At 44.4% G+C, this 13,399-nt stretch overlaps 2 protein-coding genes across 4 annotated transcripts; both read right to left on the bottom strand.

The window, feature by feature from the left end:
* Positions 1-7,200: 7,200 nt before the first annotated feature.
* LOC107271023 lies at positions 7,201-11,245 on the bottom strand. 3 transcript variants are annotated; one of them, XM_015746584.2, is made up of 3 exons: positions 11,109-11,245; positions 10,133-11,031; positions 7,201-8,430 (listed from the first exon to the last, which is right to left on the bottom strand). In XM_015746584.2, the coding sequence occupies exon 2, from the start codon at positions 10,824-10,826 to the stop codon at positions 10,143-10,145; it is 684 nt and encodes a 227-aa protein (XP_015602070.1). In that variant the 5' UTR covers positions 10,827-11,031; positions 11,109-11,245; the 3' UTR covers positions 7,201-8,430; positions 10,133-10,142. The 3 variants fall into 3 exon arrangements, 2 of the variants coding, with proteins under 2 accessions (XP_015602070.1, XP_024944041.1); XR_003060732.1 differs by having other exon boundaries at positions 7,202-8,430; positions 9,779-11,031; XM_025088273.1 differs by lacking the exon at positions 7,201-8,430 and having other exon boundaries at positions 8,437-11,031.
* A 277-nt stretch (positions 11,246-11,522) lies between these two features.
* On the bottom strand, positions 11,523-12,555 carry LOC107271024 (protein G12). The gene is made up of 2 exons (XM_015746585.2): positions 12,406-12,555; positions 11,523-12,272 (listed from the first exon to the last, which is right to left on the bottom strand). Exon 2 carries the CDS (start codon positions 12,270-12,272, stop codon positions 11,613-11,615), a length of 660 nt encoding a protein of 219 aa, XP_015602071.1. The 5' UTR covers positions 12,406-12,555; the 3' UTR covers positions 11,523-11,612.
* Positions 12,556-13,399: the final 844 nt, after the last annotated feature.

The following is a 13,399-nucleotide window of genomic DNA, read 5'->3' on the forward strand; positions in this document are numbered from 1 at the left end:
GAGAGAGATTTTATAGGGTATGCAGAAGCGAGAGCGCGAGGAAAGTGTATCGAGACCTTTTTTTTCCCCAGCATCTTCCTGATATCCAAAGGCTCTCCCGGAGCTCGTTTATTCGAAGACCGTCGTATTTACATAAATCAGCTATGCAATCTCTTTTTATATTTTGGGAAGTATAAAGTGTAGCTACGGCGGATGCTGTATGTATCCTGTATGCCTGGGTGTGTACCTGTCTCTATCTAACCTAACCTAGTCATGTTTTCTGTATGTATCTTGGAATACGGGACAGCGTAGCTATGCGCCTATGTGAATGGCACTGTGCAGTAGGTGCAGCCAGTGCTACGGCAGACTTCCAGCTGCCACTTCTATAGGGCACAGTCGACTTCAGGTTCTACAGCTTTTCTACCGTGTATAATATAGTCAATGTGTATAGTGTGTATACACTGTGTATAGTCAGTGAGACATGGCTGCCTCTTCCTTTTGGCAGATAAGCAAGTCAGCTCCCGTGATGCTAGCCGAAATCGTTATATATCGTCCCGGCTGTTCCTGCAGGAGTCTTTTATGCCGCGGGAGCGTTTTTCACGCGGAAGAGCAAACAGCCGCCGCCAATTCGTCATCCGGCATGCCGAGGGATTCGAGTTAGCCCTCACGTGGATGAGAGTTCACGAGGGACTCAGCAGCCGGCGGATCCTTTGGATTTTCTCCACCCTCTCGTACCTCGTAAGCACTAGTGTCTGGCATGGGTTATTGATAATGGTCCCTGGACTGATACGGTGGGTGGATGTTCAGTGTTAAAAAATGAGACAGAAGGAAAACCGGAAAAAAAGGACACGACGAGAATTGGTACATTTGAAAATTCCCGCTGAAACATTTAGGGGATGAAAATGTGAAAATAGTGAAAGACGCGAAGGCACGCTCGGAGTCTACAGACTCTTCCATGAAAGAACATTCGGATCCAATTTCCTGGTACTTCAGGGGGGGGGGGTAGTTTGAAAGTCCACGAGGATTTTCGACCCTTGCCCCAAGAGGGGTCTGTAGACGGGGTTGGATGGGTGTTGGGTACAGCCCTTGGTCGTACGGGAAACTCGTGGAGAATGTAGATGAGCGTAGCAAGGGGGTTGGCTGCGCGAATTTTAATGGAGTCGTCAGTACGCTAGTTTTTATCCCTTATGTAGTATATACTATATATATACCTAACCATCCAGTAGGTACCAGCGGATGCTCTTAGGGCGTCGTTAGGAATGAATTAGAAAAAAGAATGTTGACAGAGGAGAATAAGGGAGGAATTTTAGGAAGTGGAAGAAGATATTTTCAGCTAATGAAATCGAGGGTAGTGAGCTGAATTTTGAATTGGCTTTGATGTCGGCCTGGGCAGCAATAGTGAAATCGAGGGTGGCGAAGGCGCCGCGAAGGAAACAACGTCAATGAAGACGCTGGAAAGCAGGGCGGGAACTGATATCGGTTGAAATATTAATTAATCAGCCGAAGACAAACGTAGCTACAGGATTCATTCAATTATCAGCGTCGCGATAGCGGCGCGCAGAGATACTGGCAAAGGGAAAGCGCCCGAGTACACAGAGTAATTAATTAAAATGAAATCTGTGAGTACCGGTCCTGGCTTGTTTTTCGCACGCGATGAAATCGACCGGGAGTAGGCCGAGCCACCCCCTACAGCCCGTACGGCTGATTAATTGCAGTCATTTTTTTGCTCGCTGCCCTGAGTGCTTTTAACGATATCCGGCCGCAATTCGAAATAATGATTTTCCAAATTTTTCATCTCGCTTCACCGCCTTCCCATCCATTGCTTTTCTCATTTGTTCGCTCTCACTCTCTCTTTCCATATCGGTGCTTATCATCCTCATCCTTATCTCATAGTCCAGGGCTGTTTTTATTCACCTGCACAATCCGCACGAGGCCTGCAGTATTTTTCATCAGGCGTATCGACGCTTTTATTTTTCATCCGGAAGGAAGGAAGCTCTTAGTGCCGGACCAAAAAAAAAACTCGTGAGGAAGGAAAGAGAAATGTCAGGGGTTGGTAGACGGCCGAGAGAGTCTAAGACGTGGGAGAGAGAGAGAGAGAGAGATGAGGAGAGAAGGAGAGAAAGTAAAAAAAAGTAACGTCACATTGTTTTCGCAAGGGAAAACGCGCGGGCGTGCCTACAATATTTTTCCGCACTCGCGCAGCATCCTTACTGGTTCTGTTTTTACGGCATGTCTATATCTTCGGTAACGTCGCTTGGTTCTGAGAAAAATACCCCAAGCGGAATGGGAAGGAACTATGTAGAAACGACGAAGGAATTACTGGAGAGAGAGAGAGAGGGAAAGAAAGAGAGAGAGAGAGTAGGATGAGAGCAGAAACAAAAAAAAATACATAAATAAAGAAAAGAGACTCTAAAGGGAGAGTGAGGAGGGAGGGGTGGAAGCTAAACTCGTCATTAAGAATACTCTTCTTGGTATCACAAATCTAGAGTAGGTACTCACTAACTTCTACCCCCTTTAGTAAAGCTCCATCCACTTCTTCTAAAACTACCCTTAACTCACCAGTGCATATCCTTTATAGATAGCAGGCAATCTAACCCCCCCAAGCTATACCCATACTTAATTCTATCTAGTTTCATAATCCGTCTCCCTAGACAAAATTGATCGTCCTGTTGTAAAATTGACTACTGCGACGGAAAACATCTATAGAGAACAACCCAGTTGATAATGATAAAATGGAAAATGCGAAGTGTGTCCCTGATAGGGATCGGACTGGAATTTCCTGTGGGAAGAGGAGTAGGAGGAGTAGTGGTTCCTAAAGAGGCGCGAAGGGGCAGGAGGACCGGAGAAATAAAGGGTAAGGGTCGGTACACTTGACTCGAGAGCTAGTTTCGCAAGCGCGGTCGAGCCTAGGGTGACTTCGGGGTGCATACTAGAGCATTTCCGGTACCTTACAATCTTCAAAAGTGGTTCTCAAATCGAGAGGTACTCCACCAGGAACAATATTGACGATTGGACCTCTTTCGTACCGACATACACTACATGGGCTACCAGTTGGTTTTGGTATTTAGATGCTAATTGGAAAACGGATTTCCACTTAGACCAAGGAAATTTTATTGTTAATTCGACAACCCGCTCGATATTCCACATATTCTCTCATGGAATACAGTATATGTACCATAGACACCTACTCCAGTACTTAATCTAATACCTTCCATAATTCCATATACGTATGCATTACATAATCTATTGGATAAATGTTTCTTTATTATCATTTAAAAAAAGATTTACTTTTTTTTTATCAATGATCCATGGACTATTTAGTAATCTGGATTAGCATCCATTGCGAGAGACGAATATTGCTCCGGGCGATAGCAGCGAGAATCCATTGGATTGATAGTGCAATCAGACGTATAAGTACAGCCGTATATATTGTCCTTACCGTAGCTACGTTCCTTTTATCTTATCCGTAGTGCTTATCCGTGTAAATAGGGAAGCTGTAAAGAAAAAGGTAAAGAATAAAAGAAATAAAGCTACTTCTCACAGAAGAGGAACCGTAGCCTAGCGATAAATTCCGTTAAGGCGAATCGCAGATGTGGCGCATTGTTTAGCAAGCAACGTCGTCTGCTTGGAGATGCTTTCAATTCCCTCCCGTCAGGACTTTACTTCCGTCCTGTTCCTCCTCGGCTTCCTGTCCTCGCACCGATGAGAGTTAATGCTTAACTCGATTACCGTGGGAACAAATAAAACTGAATAATCGCATTACATCCATCCTGCCAGCGACGACGGGACGACGTCCCGTCGTCGCTGGCATTGTAAAGAGGCCCAATGGCACGGAGCTTCGGGAGCTTCACTTGTTTCCGTAGTCACATGGCTGAATGGCTAGCAGCCCCTGTATCTGGGATGCTGCGTCTCATCGAGGGTTGTAAGACAAAGACAAAGAAAATGTAAGTGGAATGAAGAAAATTTTGAAAAAAAAAAATTTGAAAATTTTAGTACAAAAAAAAAATGTCTCCCAAATCAGTAGACATACAGTACCTGTAAGTATTCCGGCATATATCGTTCACTTTTTGAGGGGCTGAATAATTCCCTAGATTATTCGTATAAATCCTTGACTAGGTACTTTTCAAACGTACATTCATATTACGCGAAGGTTCGAAATTCAAACCTAGTGTATTATTCCGCTCGTTGTAATCCGCACGGTTTGGCGCCAGGGATTTTACAGATAATGTGAAGTAAAGTGGAATAGCCATTCGTATGGGACTGGGAGACGAGGCTGTCCAACTGGTTTGTATGGTCGCTGTGCAGGCACAGAGGGATGATACGGAGGGAGTAACTAAAGGGTATAATACGTTGGCTAATCCAGACAGTAGATAAAATTCATTAAAACGCATTGCGCATGTCAAATTACCCGACCTCGTCAAGGTGTCATTTTTTAAATCACCAACCCCCCGCCTCCCGCTAACCTCAGTGGCACCCTAATATTTTCAACCCTTTTCCCATTTGCTGAGCCCTCGAAATCCCGGCGCTCTCGCGAGCCACTACCCCTTTGCCCGTCATCTGTCTCCGTTACAGAAGGAACGAAATGAATACATTTCAGAGTGGTAAAACAAACCCCCGCGCGAGCTTCGGGCACCCGCCGGCAGCAGCAACCCTGGGAAGGCTCCGGACACCGCAGATTATGGTGAAAAATAGCCGGCGAAATTGCCTCGTGTATTCTTAATGTTTTATGCTAATTACCGGCGGGAGTTTAACGCGCCCATTGTTACTCGTCATCTCCGGCTGCTGACGTATTAGGCCGCCCCTGCTCAAGTAAAATCCGCGAGGGCTCTCACCCAATGGCGAGGCGTCGATTACCTCGCAGCCCCTTAAGTCCTGGCGATAACTCCGCAGGAACTTTTACTTTAGCCGTAAACCTACCACTCGGCATCGCAACCAACTTCAACACTTGAAATATATATCTGACAGTCGGCATCCAGTTTACTCGGGGATCCCCGTCGGTATACGCTATTTGCCCGCGCGGAGAGATAGGCAAAGTATCGAATTTCGAAAATCCCGAGGATGCGACGCATCGGTTCGAGGATTACGCTTTCATGGACGCTCGGCGTCGGGCTATAGGTTGTTCCACGGGTAACCAGCCTTGGTGCTATAGTCATTTCTATGGATCTGTATACGTTTGTATATCTATATCCATATCTGCTATTACCCCTTTCGTATGTACGCATGGCCCGGTTGCATTATTGCGGCTTATCCAGTATTACGCCTATGCGATGCCGGTAGCATCACAGCCTTGAACAGCACGTTGTATCGAACATGGAATTAGTCTGTAAATTCTGCATGTAGAAATCATTTCTACCTCCTACGTCAGCATCCCTTATGCTGTGCTTTGACGTTCTTACCTTTTACGGCTACTGTATCGATCTGTTGTGCGTATTGATTGATACTCTACATCGCATTTATGGACCAGGAACGTGTCTGCTTACAGAAGATTTTTCTCTGCAAGTGATAAATACCCGAGGTCGGATGTTGCCTTGCGGAGAAATCGGTTTACTGGAAATATAATAGAAATTTATTTTTTTTCTAATTTTCAGTTCGTCATACCCTTGCCGAGTCAATAATCGACACGTTTGGCGAGTGCTTTTGTCGATCGATCACGGGGATGCTAATGTCACTGGCTTTGACGTACTTCGCAAAGAAGCAGTCCTGCCAGTGTCAAGGGTGCGCTCGATGGCTTTTTTTTTGACGTAGTACAGTCGAGGCACGAATCGTTAAAAAAATTTAATACTACGGTTTAAAGATTTTTCAAAATAATTTTCGGAATCTTCCTTTTACCAGAGGGTGATAACGATAGGGTATATAGATTTTTTTCCTGGTTGTAATACGACGGCGATGAAGTGCCGGGTCGTAAACGCACCCTTATTCGCGTTGGGTAGAACGTCTCCGATATTCCGAAGGCGGCATCCATTATGGCATTCCAATACTTATTGGAGCAGGCACGTGCGAAATTCATTCATTCATCTCAGGGGTGGCTCGAGAGATATGTTATTGATAGGCTCATTGGGGGTGCTATTACTGTTTGACAGCGAATGGGCATTCACCCTCGCGAAACAAACCCAACTCGAACTCTAAGAACTTTTCAAGCTCATCCCTATACTACAGCGGGTACTGCTTTTCTAAGAGGACCAACCCTTAACGAGGGTTGCCGAAATAGGTTGTAAATACATTGTAAAAGATTCGAGTTAGTCACCGCTTTTTACCTTCAGATAAGCAAATGATAATTATTTTCGATTTTAAATTTTCAAATTTCCCGCCAATCTCATAACGCTCTTTATTTCTCTCCGTGCTGACGCCTATCAGGTTTGCTTGTCGATTCGGTTGGTGCTTCTCCATTTCACGAATTCCCAAACGGCCTTCCTTCGATTTTCGAGAAGCTCCGCGTCGAACGGCAATACAGGCTCGCTCGAGTAAAGGCAATTACGGTGCTCGCATGTAGCGCCCGTTAATCAGTAAAAATAGATAAGTTTAATTTCATACTGCAATCCCAATCGGCGAGCTTGCATCCGGCTGGTTAACGACATAATCTCGTTAAATAACGACGTGATCCGACTGCAAATTTCCCCGTCGGGCCATCGCGCTCTGATTACGAAGCCTCCGTTCTGATAATACCCCATGCACACAGAAGCTTTTTCATAAGGAACCACCTGCAAACTCGGGAACAAACGGACAGTGGAACACAATGGAATGTCTAATGGCTTCTGTGACACTGTGCAATTCTATTGCTGAGCTTTAATTGCCGTTTAGCATGTATTCAGTGCATAAGCATTAACCGGCTACTGCAATGTGACTCAAGCTGAAACGGACTCGGAGATGGAAATTCAATTTCTCAATTGTCAATACGTCGTGAAAAGTCTCGGTTCCTTCAAATAAGAAGTATTCCTGTACCTGTAAACTGCAGCAGACGGCGATTCTGTATCGATGCCAATTGATTTGTCCTTTCAATATACAAGGAACGCGAATGTTTTTATTAATAAAAAAAATGAGTGATCAGTAAACCTGCTAATATAGATTATGCATTTGTAAATAAACTTTTTTCAAGTAGTATAAACCAAGAGAATTCATATATATAGATATACTCTCGCACGTATACGAGGGAGAGACCAGTAAATGTTCCTGTCGAAATTTACGCTCGTACGGTTTAACTGCTCGTCTGTTTATACAGCAAGTGTATGACAAACGCCGTTTGACTTGGATGCCGCAAAGAGCTTAATTAAGTACAATCTAGTCCGATTAAACGCACATAGACGCGTGCTACAAAAGCTACAGGATACCAGTTAGATCTCTAACGGGTGAGCCTATGTATTACAGAGGTGAACAGCAAATGCCTTTATCAGTCTCGTAGTAGGATTCAAATGGCTGAATTATACAGCGGATTGTATTACAGTGCTGCTATATGATTTATTCTCTTTAGGTTACGTTCACAACGTAAAATCTCTCCGGTCGATTCGTTTACAAGGAAATGCCGATCATCGGAGTCACGCGTGATTTTGCGGGTTGGATGATATATTTACGTCATTCAAAATTCTCACCACTGCATATCCACCAGAGGCTTATCCTTTCGTAAGGTTATTAATCGTTGGCTAAACTTGAGGATAAAAATGGCGGCATAAAACAATTTCGCGGGCGAGTGGACGCGCAACAAGTCGCGACTCGATAAGTTTCGCGGTGGCAGCAGGAGGGAGATGGAAGTCAGGTCGACCGAAGGGTTTCAGAGATTTAAAATGGTGGCTTTTCAGTGGTGTTTTGTTGCCTCTGAATAAAGAGCTGTAGTTATATACGTATAGGGTCGTATAAATAATAATAATATTTCATGCGTTTATCATTGTATAAGGTACAACTTTAAGGGAGTGTTATAGTAAACAAAATTTAGATCAGGTAAAAGGGTTGTTCTTCGACGTACATATTTCCGGACGTACGTATTTCCGGATCCTCAATTCCGATCAAGCTGCCATCCAGAAAAGTATCGGGAAAAACCGTGTTTCCTGAACGAAATAATATTTTCATACTGAAAATGAGTCATTCAATGAAGTGGCGGAAGCGGGGTGACGCTGGGGACAGAGTTGAGAGGGAATGTTGTCGTGGGGTAAAGTGTACTGGATGGAGGGTTAAAGAGGAGAACGTGGTAGGTTTGTAGTGCCATATATTCGTCCTTTTTTCCACTTTTCCTCTTTCAGCAGCATTCCTCTCCGAAAGCTCCTCTGTTTCCTTTGGTCCGCTCAGCCTCAATTCCAGGCGTCCTCCTCCCGCGAGGGCTGAATTGCGCTCTTGGCACTTGACTTTTAAACCCAGTATAAGCGGATCAGTCTGCTACCTACTTCTAAATGTCTTCTTCGCCCGCTTCGCGATTTCACCTCATTTCTCCTTACTAGCGAACAATCCTACCACCTGAAATTCTTTCTGGAAACAAATAGGTTACATTATTTCAAGGATTAAGCCACCTCTGGAATGAACGAGACTAATACGCGTTTTCACTGAAGCGAACTCTGATAAAAAAAAAAGTAGCGACGATTTTACAAATCCCTCTGGTAATTATACCTGAGTACCAATACGTCACTGGACTCCGGTTGCTTGTGGCAGCCAGTCGGCGAAAAAAAAATCAGGAAAATAAATCTGGAGAGACAAGCTAGACCAAGATGAAGTCTATGGGAATCCTGAGCCAAAGGAGTGACGAGAAATATATAAATTTAGATCCTTGCTCGTTCGAAGTTGGGAGCCGGAAGAAAGTCGAACTGTGCTACAGAACTACAGAAAAGTTTAGGGCTTTGTGATGGAGCAGGATCGAGGTATCTAGATATATAGCCGATGTTACGGTCCCCTCTAAGACTGTCATTGTCCCAGACCAACTAGCCTTTACGTAAGGTGGGGAACCAGGAAGCCCGGCAGGAAGGTAGGAAGGAAGGATTTAATAATGTAGAGAGTCGGGCTAGACGTTGGGTACACATTGGGATTGGTACACACTGCTTTCGGGCGTCTTCAATATCTGAGCAGCTCAGGACCTGCATTGTCTGAGGGACTGTCCTATATGGGAGGCTGTGCCGACGATGATGGGCATTATGGCACGGATAATAGTTGAACTTCCCGGCATTGAAAGCAACCGAAAAAGAGATTGGGCAAACTTAACGTTTAAATTCAATTGATCCATTTGATCGTTTGATCCGCTACGGAAAAGGGCAACTTCTTATCAGAATATATATACGAGTATGGGATTATAATTTTGGACAGCTAAGGCACTCTGCATTACTCTCTGTCATTCGCGTGTTATCACCCTGAATATCCCTGTGGATCCTGTTCATGTAACAAGGTACGTATCCTATGACCAAGATCAGACAGGAGCATCGTGTCAGCTCGTTTTTCGTTTGACAGAGCGGTCAGCCTCGTTATCCGCAATCCCTTTGGTCCCCATAAGGGCGGGTACTAATTAGCAACCTAGGCCGAGAGTGTAATCAGAAAAACATAGGAAAGGAAGCGCAGGCTTATCCTCGCTCGGGGACAATGCAAAAGGTCGGCCGACAGGACGGACGAGTCCTATTTCAATTCCAGCAAGTTAATTGGAATTGTTTGCCGCAGACACCGCGAACTGCTTGCCCTCGCCCACCTTCCACATTCACCTCCTCGTGCTCCCACAGTGGCTCCCCACCTATCTCCCTGCTCCTATTCCTTCACCTCTTTCTCTTCGCATCCTCCCACGCTTTACCACCTAACCAACTCGCCCATTCTGCTCTTCAGAATTCTCCCTGAAACCCACCCCGTAGCCTTTCCACTCATAGACCCCTGGATATCTTCCTGAGCGGAATTAATTCCTCCTATCCCACGGGCTCTTCAGGATGGTCCAGGAGCTGGCCGTTGAAATACCCGAGGAGACCTTCCGCTGTCGGATTTCGAAATGAAACCAATCGAAATCTCGAACTTTCTCCAGTCTCCAAGTTCTTCTCAGGATTTCGGAATTGTCCCGATACCGATCGGGGATCTGCTTCACGAGTAAATCCTACTACCTCAGCTTTGGATTATCTACTACCACTCCGGGGTCATTCGGCTTCTTTCTTTAGTTTACTCAACGTCTTATCGAATCTGTTATTTTATACTCTTAAGCTCTCTCCACCTTGTATACATCAGACCAGAGTCTCCGTTAGGTACACGTATAGATCCTTCAGCAGCTCCAAAGTGAACGTTGTCTCGATGCCAGCTTCGGTCGCCCAGAAATATTCTCTCTGTAGCCCTACGCTCTTCTCGACGGACTCGCAAAGTTCGACGAAGTGATCGGAGCTTATGAGTATTATAAAATTACGAAAGCTCCGCGAGTAACGAAGCTTTTGACGAAGATATTCGTGGAGCTCTTCCTTGGGAAGGATCTTCTGTATCCTATTGATCATCGTCGTGAGTCCACCGGATGCCATCTTCTGATTGGATTCTACGAAATTAGGCTTGCACATCCAGAATCCTTTTATCTTCCTGGACCAATTCTCCATATCCAATCCCTGAGATTGTAAATAATTCATAAAATTCAGGATACCAGGAATCCGTTTTAAATCCTCCAGGACGAAATTTTTCATCTCGTCCACAAACTGTACAGTCTCGTGTATCTGCTTGTCGTACATGAGATAATCATTGATTATTTTTTCCACCTCTTTCAAAGGGACGAATTCAAGGATGTCTTGTAGGTCCTCGTCCAGGGAATTTTTAGTACTAACTTCCATCTCTGTACTTCTTCTCGTGGCCCTGCTCTCGTATGCCAGGATACTTGCGAGCAAGATGGATACGACGACCATCCCCACGACCACCAGAGCACCGTTCATCCTGAATAACGTCGAGGTTCTTCTATCCACCTGGTGGTTTCTTGGTAGCGTTTTCAAATCCGGTATTCCTTTAAATTTATGTCACTCCGTTCACTGGCAAGCTAAAAGTTTCTTTCGCGCGATAAGAACGACTTCGTGCTGCTGCTTCTCGGTACCCATTATCTTCCCACCTATTTGCTGCTGCGAACTTCAAACTTCCTACGAGCTGTGAATAACGGTGAATTGCGTTTAAACAATTTAATCACGGTCTCGTTCGAGCTCCCGAGTCCGGATTTTACTTACTTATGGAGATGCGAGTTTCATGCTGTTTCGCAAATTGTAACAGGGCGTGGGTTATGTTTTTTCTTGCACGGAGCCAAAGATTACTTTTGTAGGATTCATTTCGTGTGATGGCATTTTTCGAATTTGTGGATACCGGTAGAATTACTTTTTTTTTATATTTTATACAACACGATACTTCTACATACTTTTAGAGATCGTTCAACGTCGTTGAACGAGATACGCGTGAAGTTGGTGAATTACATTTTTACTCAAAAAAAAAAAAAACTGTTTTGCATTTATTTACAACCCGGGAAAAGTCAGATCGAAAATTGCCGTTTATCCGATCACGACGTTTTGGATCTGACCAGACAGATACTAAACTTAGATTTTATTACGTGAAATTTTTTTTTCCCAAGGGACAAGTTCGAACACTAGTTTGAATCACAAAATACTTGTATTTTTAATGTTTACATTACATCAATTCCAACATATACAAAATTTCAATGATTATCCGTCGTAAGTTGTTTAGACCTTGATGCCGAAGATTGAGGATAAAAGTGCAGCAATGGCGTTAACGTCGACTCCAGCAGCTAAGGCCTTCTCACGGAGCTTCTGGTATTCCTCGTTGGCAACGAGAGCATCGATGATGGTCTGGAATTCGTCGGATTCAATTTGAGCAACGAACGCGGCGAAGGCTGGGGATTCCGCGAGTTTTGTGTCATAGAGGGCAGAGATTTCCTCGGTTGGAAGGATAGCCTTGATATCGGCGATGAGACTAGCAATTCCTCCGGTGATCCTGCTGACGGAACGAGCAGCTTCAACGTTTCTGCCCGCAGGTACGGGAAGCTTGTCAAGGCCAAGGGCTTCGTGAATAGCGTTCACGTAAGTGTAGACCTCAAGACCAGCATTGTGCATATAGTTCAGGAAAGCGATGTACTCTGGGATCTGATCAACGCTCTGGACCAGGGTGACGAATGAGTCAGATGTCAAGTATTCGAGAGCAGCCTCAATTTCCTTGTCTTCGTTGACGTATTCAGCGACGATTTCAGCAATTTGGTCAGTAGGCAGAAGAGCCAGGAAGTCATTGAGGTCCTCGTGGAGGGTGGTGGAACGACTTTTGATGTCGTGGGCAGGACTGGCCGAAGCCAGAGCCAAGACAGCCAAGAATGCCAGAGAGTACTTCATCTGGGAGAATCGAAAAAAAATATATGGTTATGAAAAATACACAGTAAATAGTTATAAGACTGAACAGACCGAACTAACTAGCTATAGTCAGTATACGATAATTCCTGATTGCAGGTGTAATTATAAGGCTTACCTTTAAAGCGCTGGAACACTGCAGTGTGATGATTCGAGTAATTTCGCATGGGTTTATATATGAAACCTAAACCGACCACGTGACCGGTTTTAATATCAGACCAATCACTGATCACTCACTAATTGTGTGATAAGATTAGACTGTCACCAGGTGCGAAATTTCAATGGGCTAGGATATCGGCATCGATGGTCAATCGATAGTGCGATAAGTCGATGAAAAATCTGTGCTATGCAGGTGGATGCTCTTGTTCAATATCAAGCGATGACCTTTATCGGAATCAATTTCGAAACGTCTTATTAATTTCGAGAAAAAGTCAATGACACTCTCAAGTCGTGATTTCCTGTGAGATATTGAACCAAATAATCTTCATACTTTGAACTATGCCCGAGCAAGATTGTGCTGATATGAAGATTATTTTGAAATTATTAGTCACGCGGCTAACGGGAATTCTACGATAAAGAGAGAGAGAGAGAGAGGGGAAGATAGATATTAGGAAAGAAGGCAAGAGATCCCGAAGAAGAAGCTAGATGCCGAGAAGGCGAACGTTTAAACTCCTGCGTCTCGTTTTTTAGTCTCGGTTCGTTACTGAAACTCCGAAAGTTCTGCCAATTGAACGAGGAAGCAAAGCGCGCCGCGTGTTGCGAATGGCCTCGGTGCTCGATAAATAAGAAGAGGCGATGTTTGAGCAGGTGGCGCTAACTTTTAAAAGGAAAGTAAAGGCTTCTGTTCCCTTTTCGATCCCTTTCCTTCACTTGCACGTTCTCCCTCTCTCTCTCTCTCTCTCTTCTTCTCAATTCCTCCCATTTACCTTTTGCCTTAACACTATTGCACTCGATACATCCGGCACCTATATCTATCTCTGTCTCTCTCTTCCTTGGTACTATATACATATACATGTACTCTGTATATACAGTAAGTGTCTTTAGCTCTACCGCCAGGAGCTCTAATTAAAATTGTTATAATTTAATAAGCCTCTCGATTCCAGAAGCGTCGT

The sequence above is a fragment of the Cephus cinctus genome, unplaced genomic scaffold (genome assembly GCF_000341935.2).
Source record: "Cephus cinctus unplaced genomic scaffold, Ccin1 Ccin1_scaffold0867, whole genome shotgun sequence".
Classification (NCBI taxonomy): domain Eukaryota; kingdom Metazoa; phylum Arthropoda; class Insecta; order Hymenoptera; family Cephidae; genus Cephus; species Cephus cinctus.

Bases quoted from the DNA above. Each gene is read 5' to 3' on its own strand.
- LOC107271023 (XM_015746584.2), bottom strand. From the start codon at position 10,826: ATGAACGGTGCTCTGGTGGTCGTGGGGATGGTCGTCGTATCCATCTTG.
- LOC107271024 (XM_015746585.2), bottom strand. From the start codon at position 12,272: ATGAAGTACTCTCTGGCATTCTTGGCTGTCTTGGCTCTGGCTTCGGCC.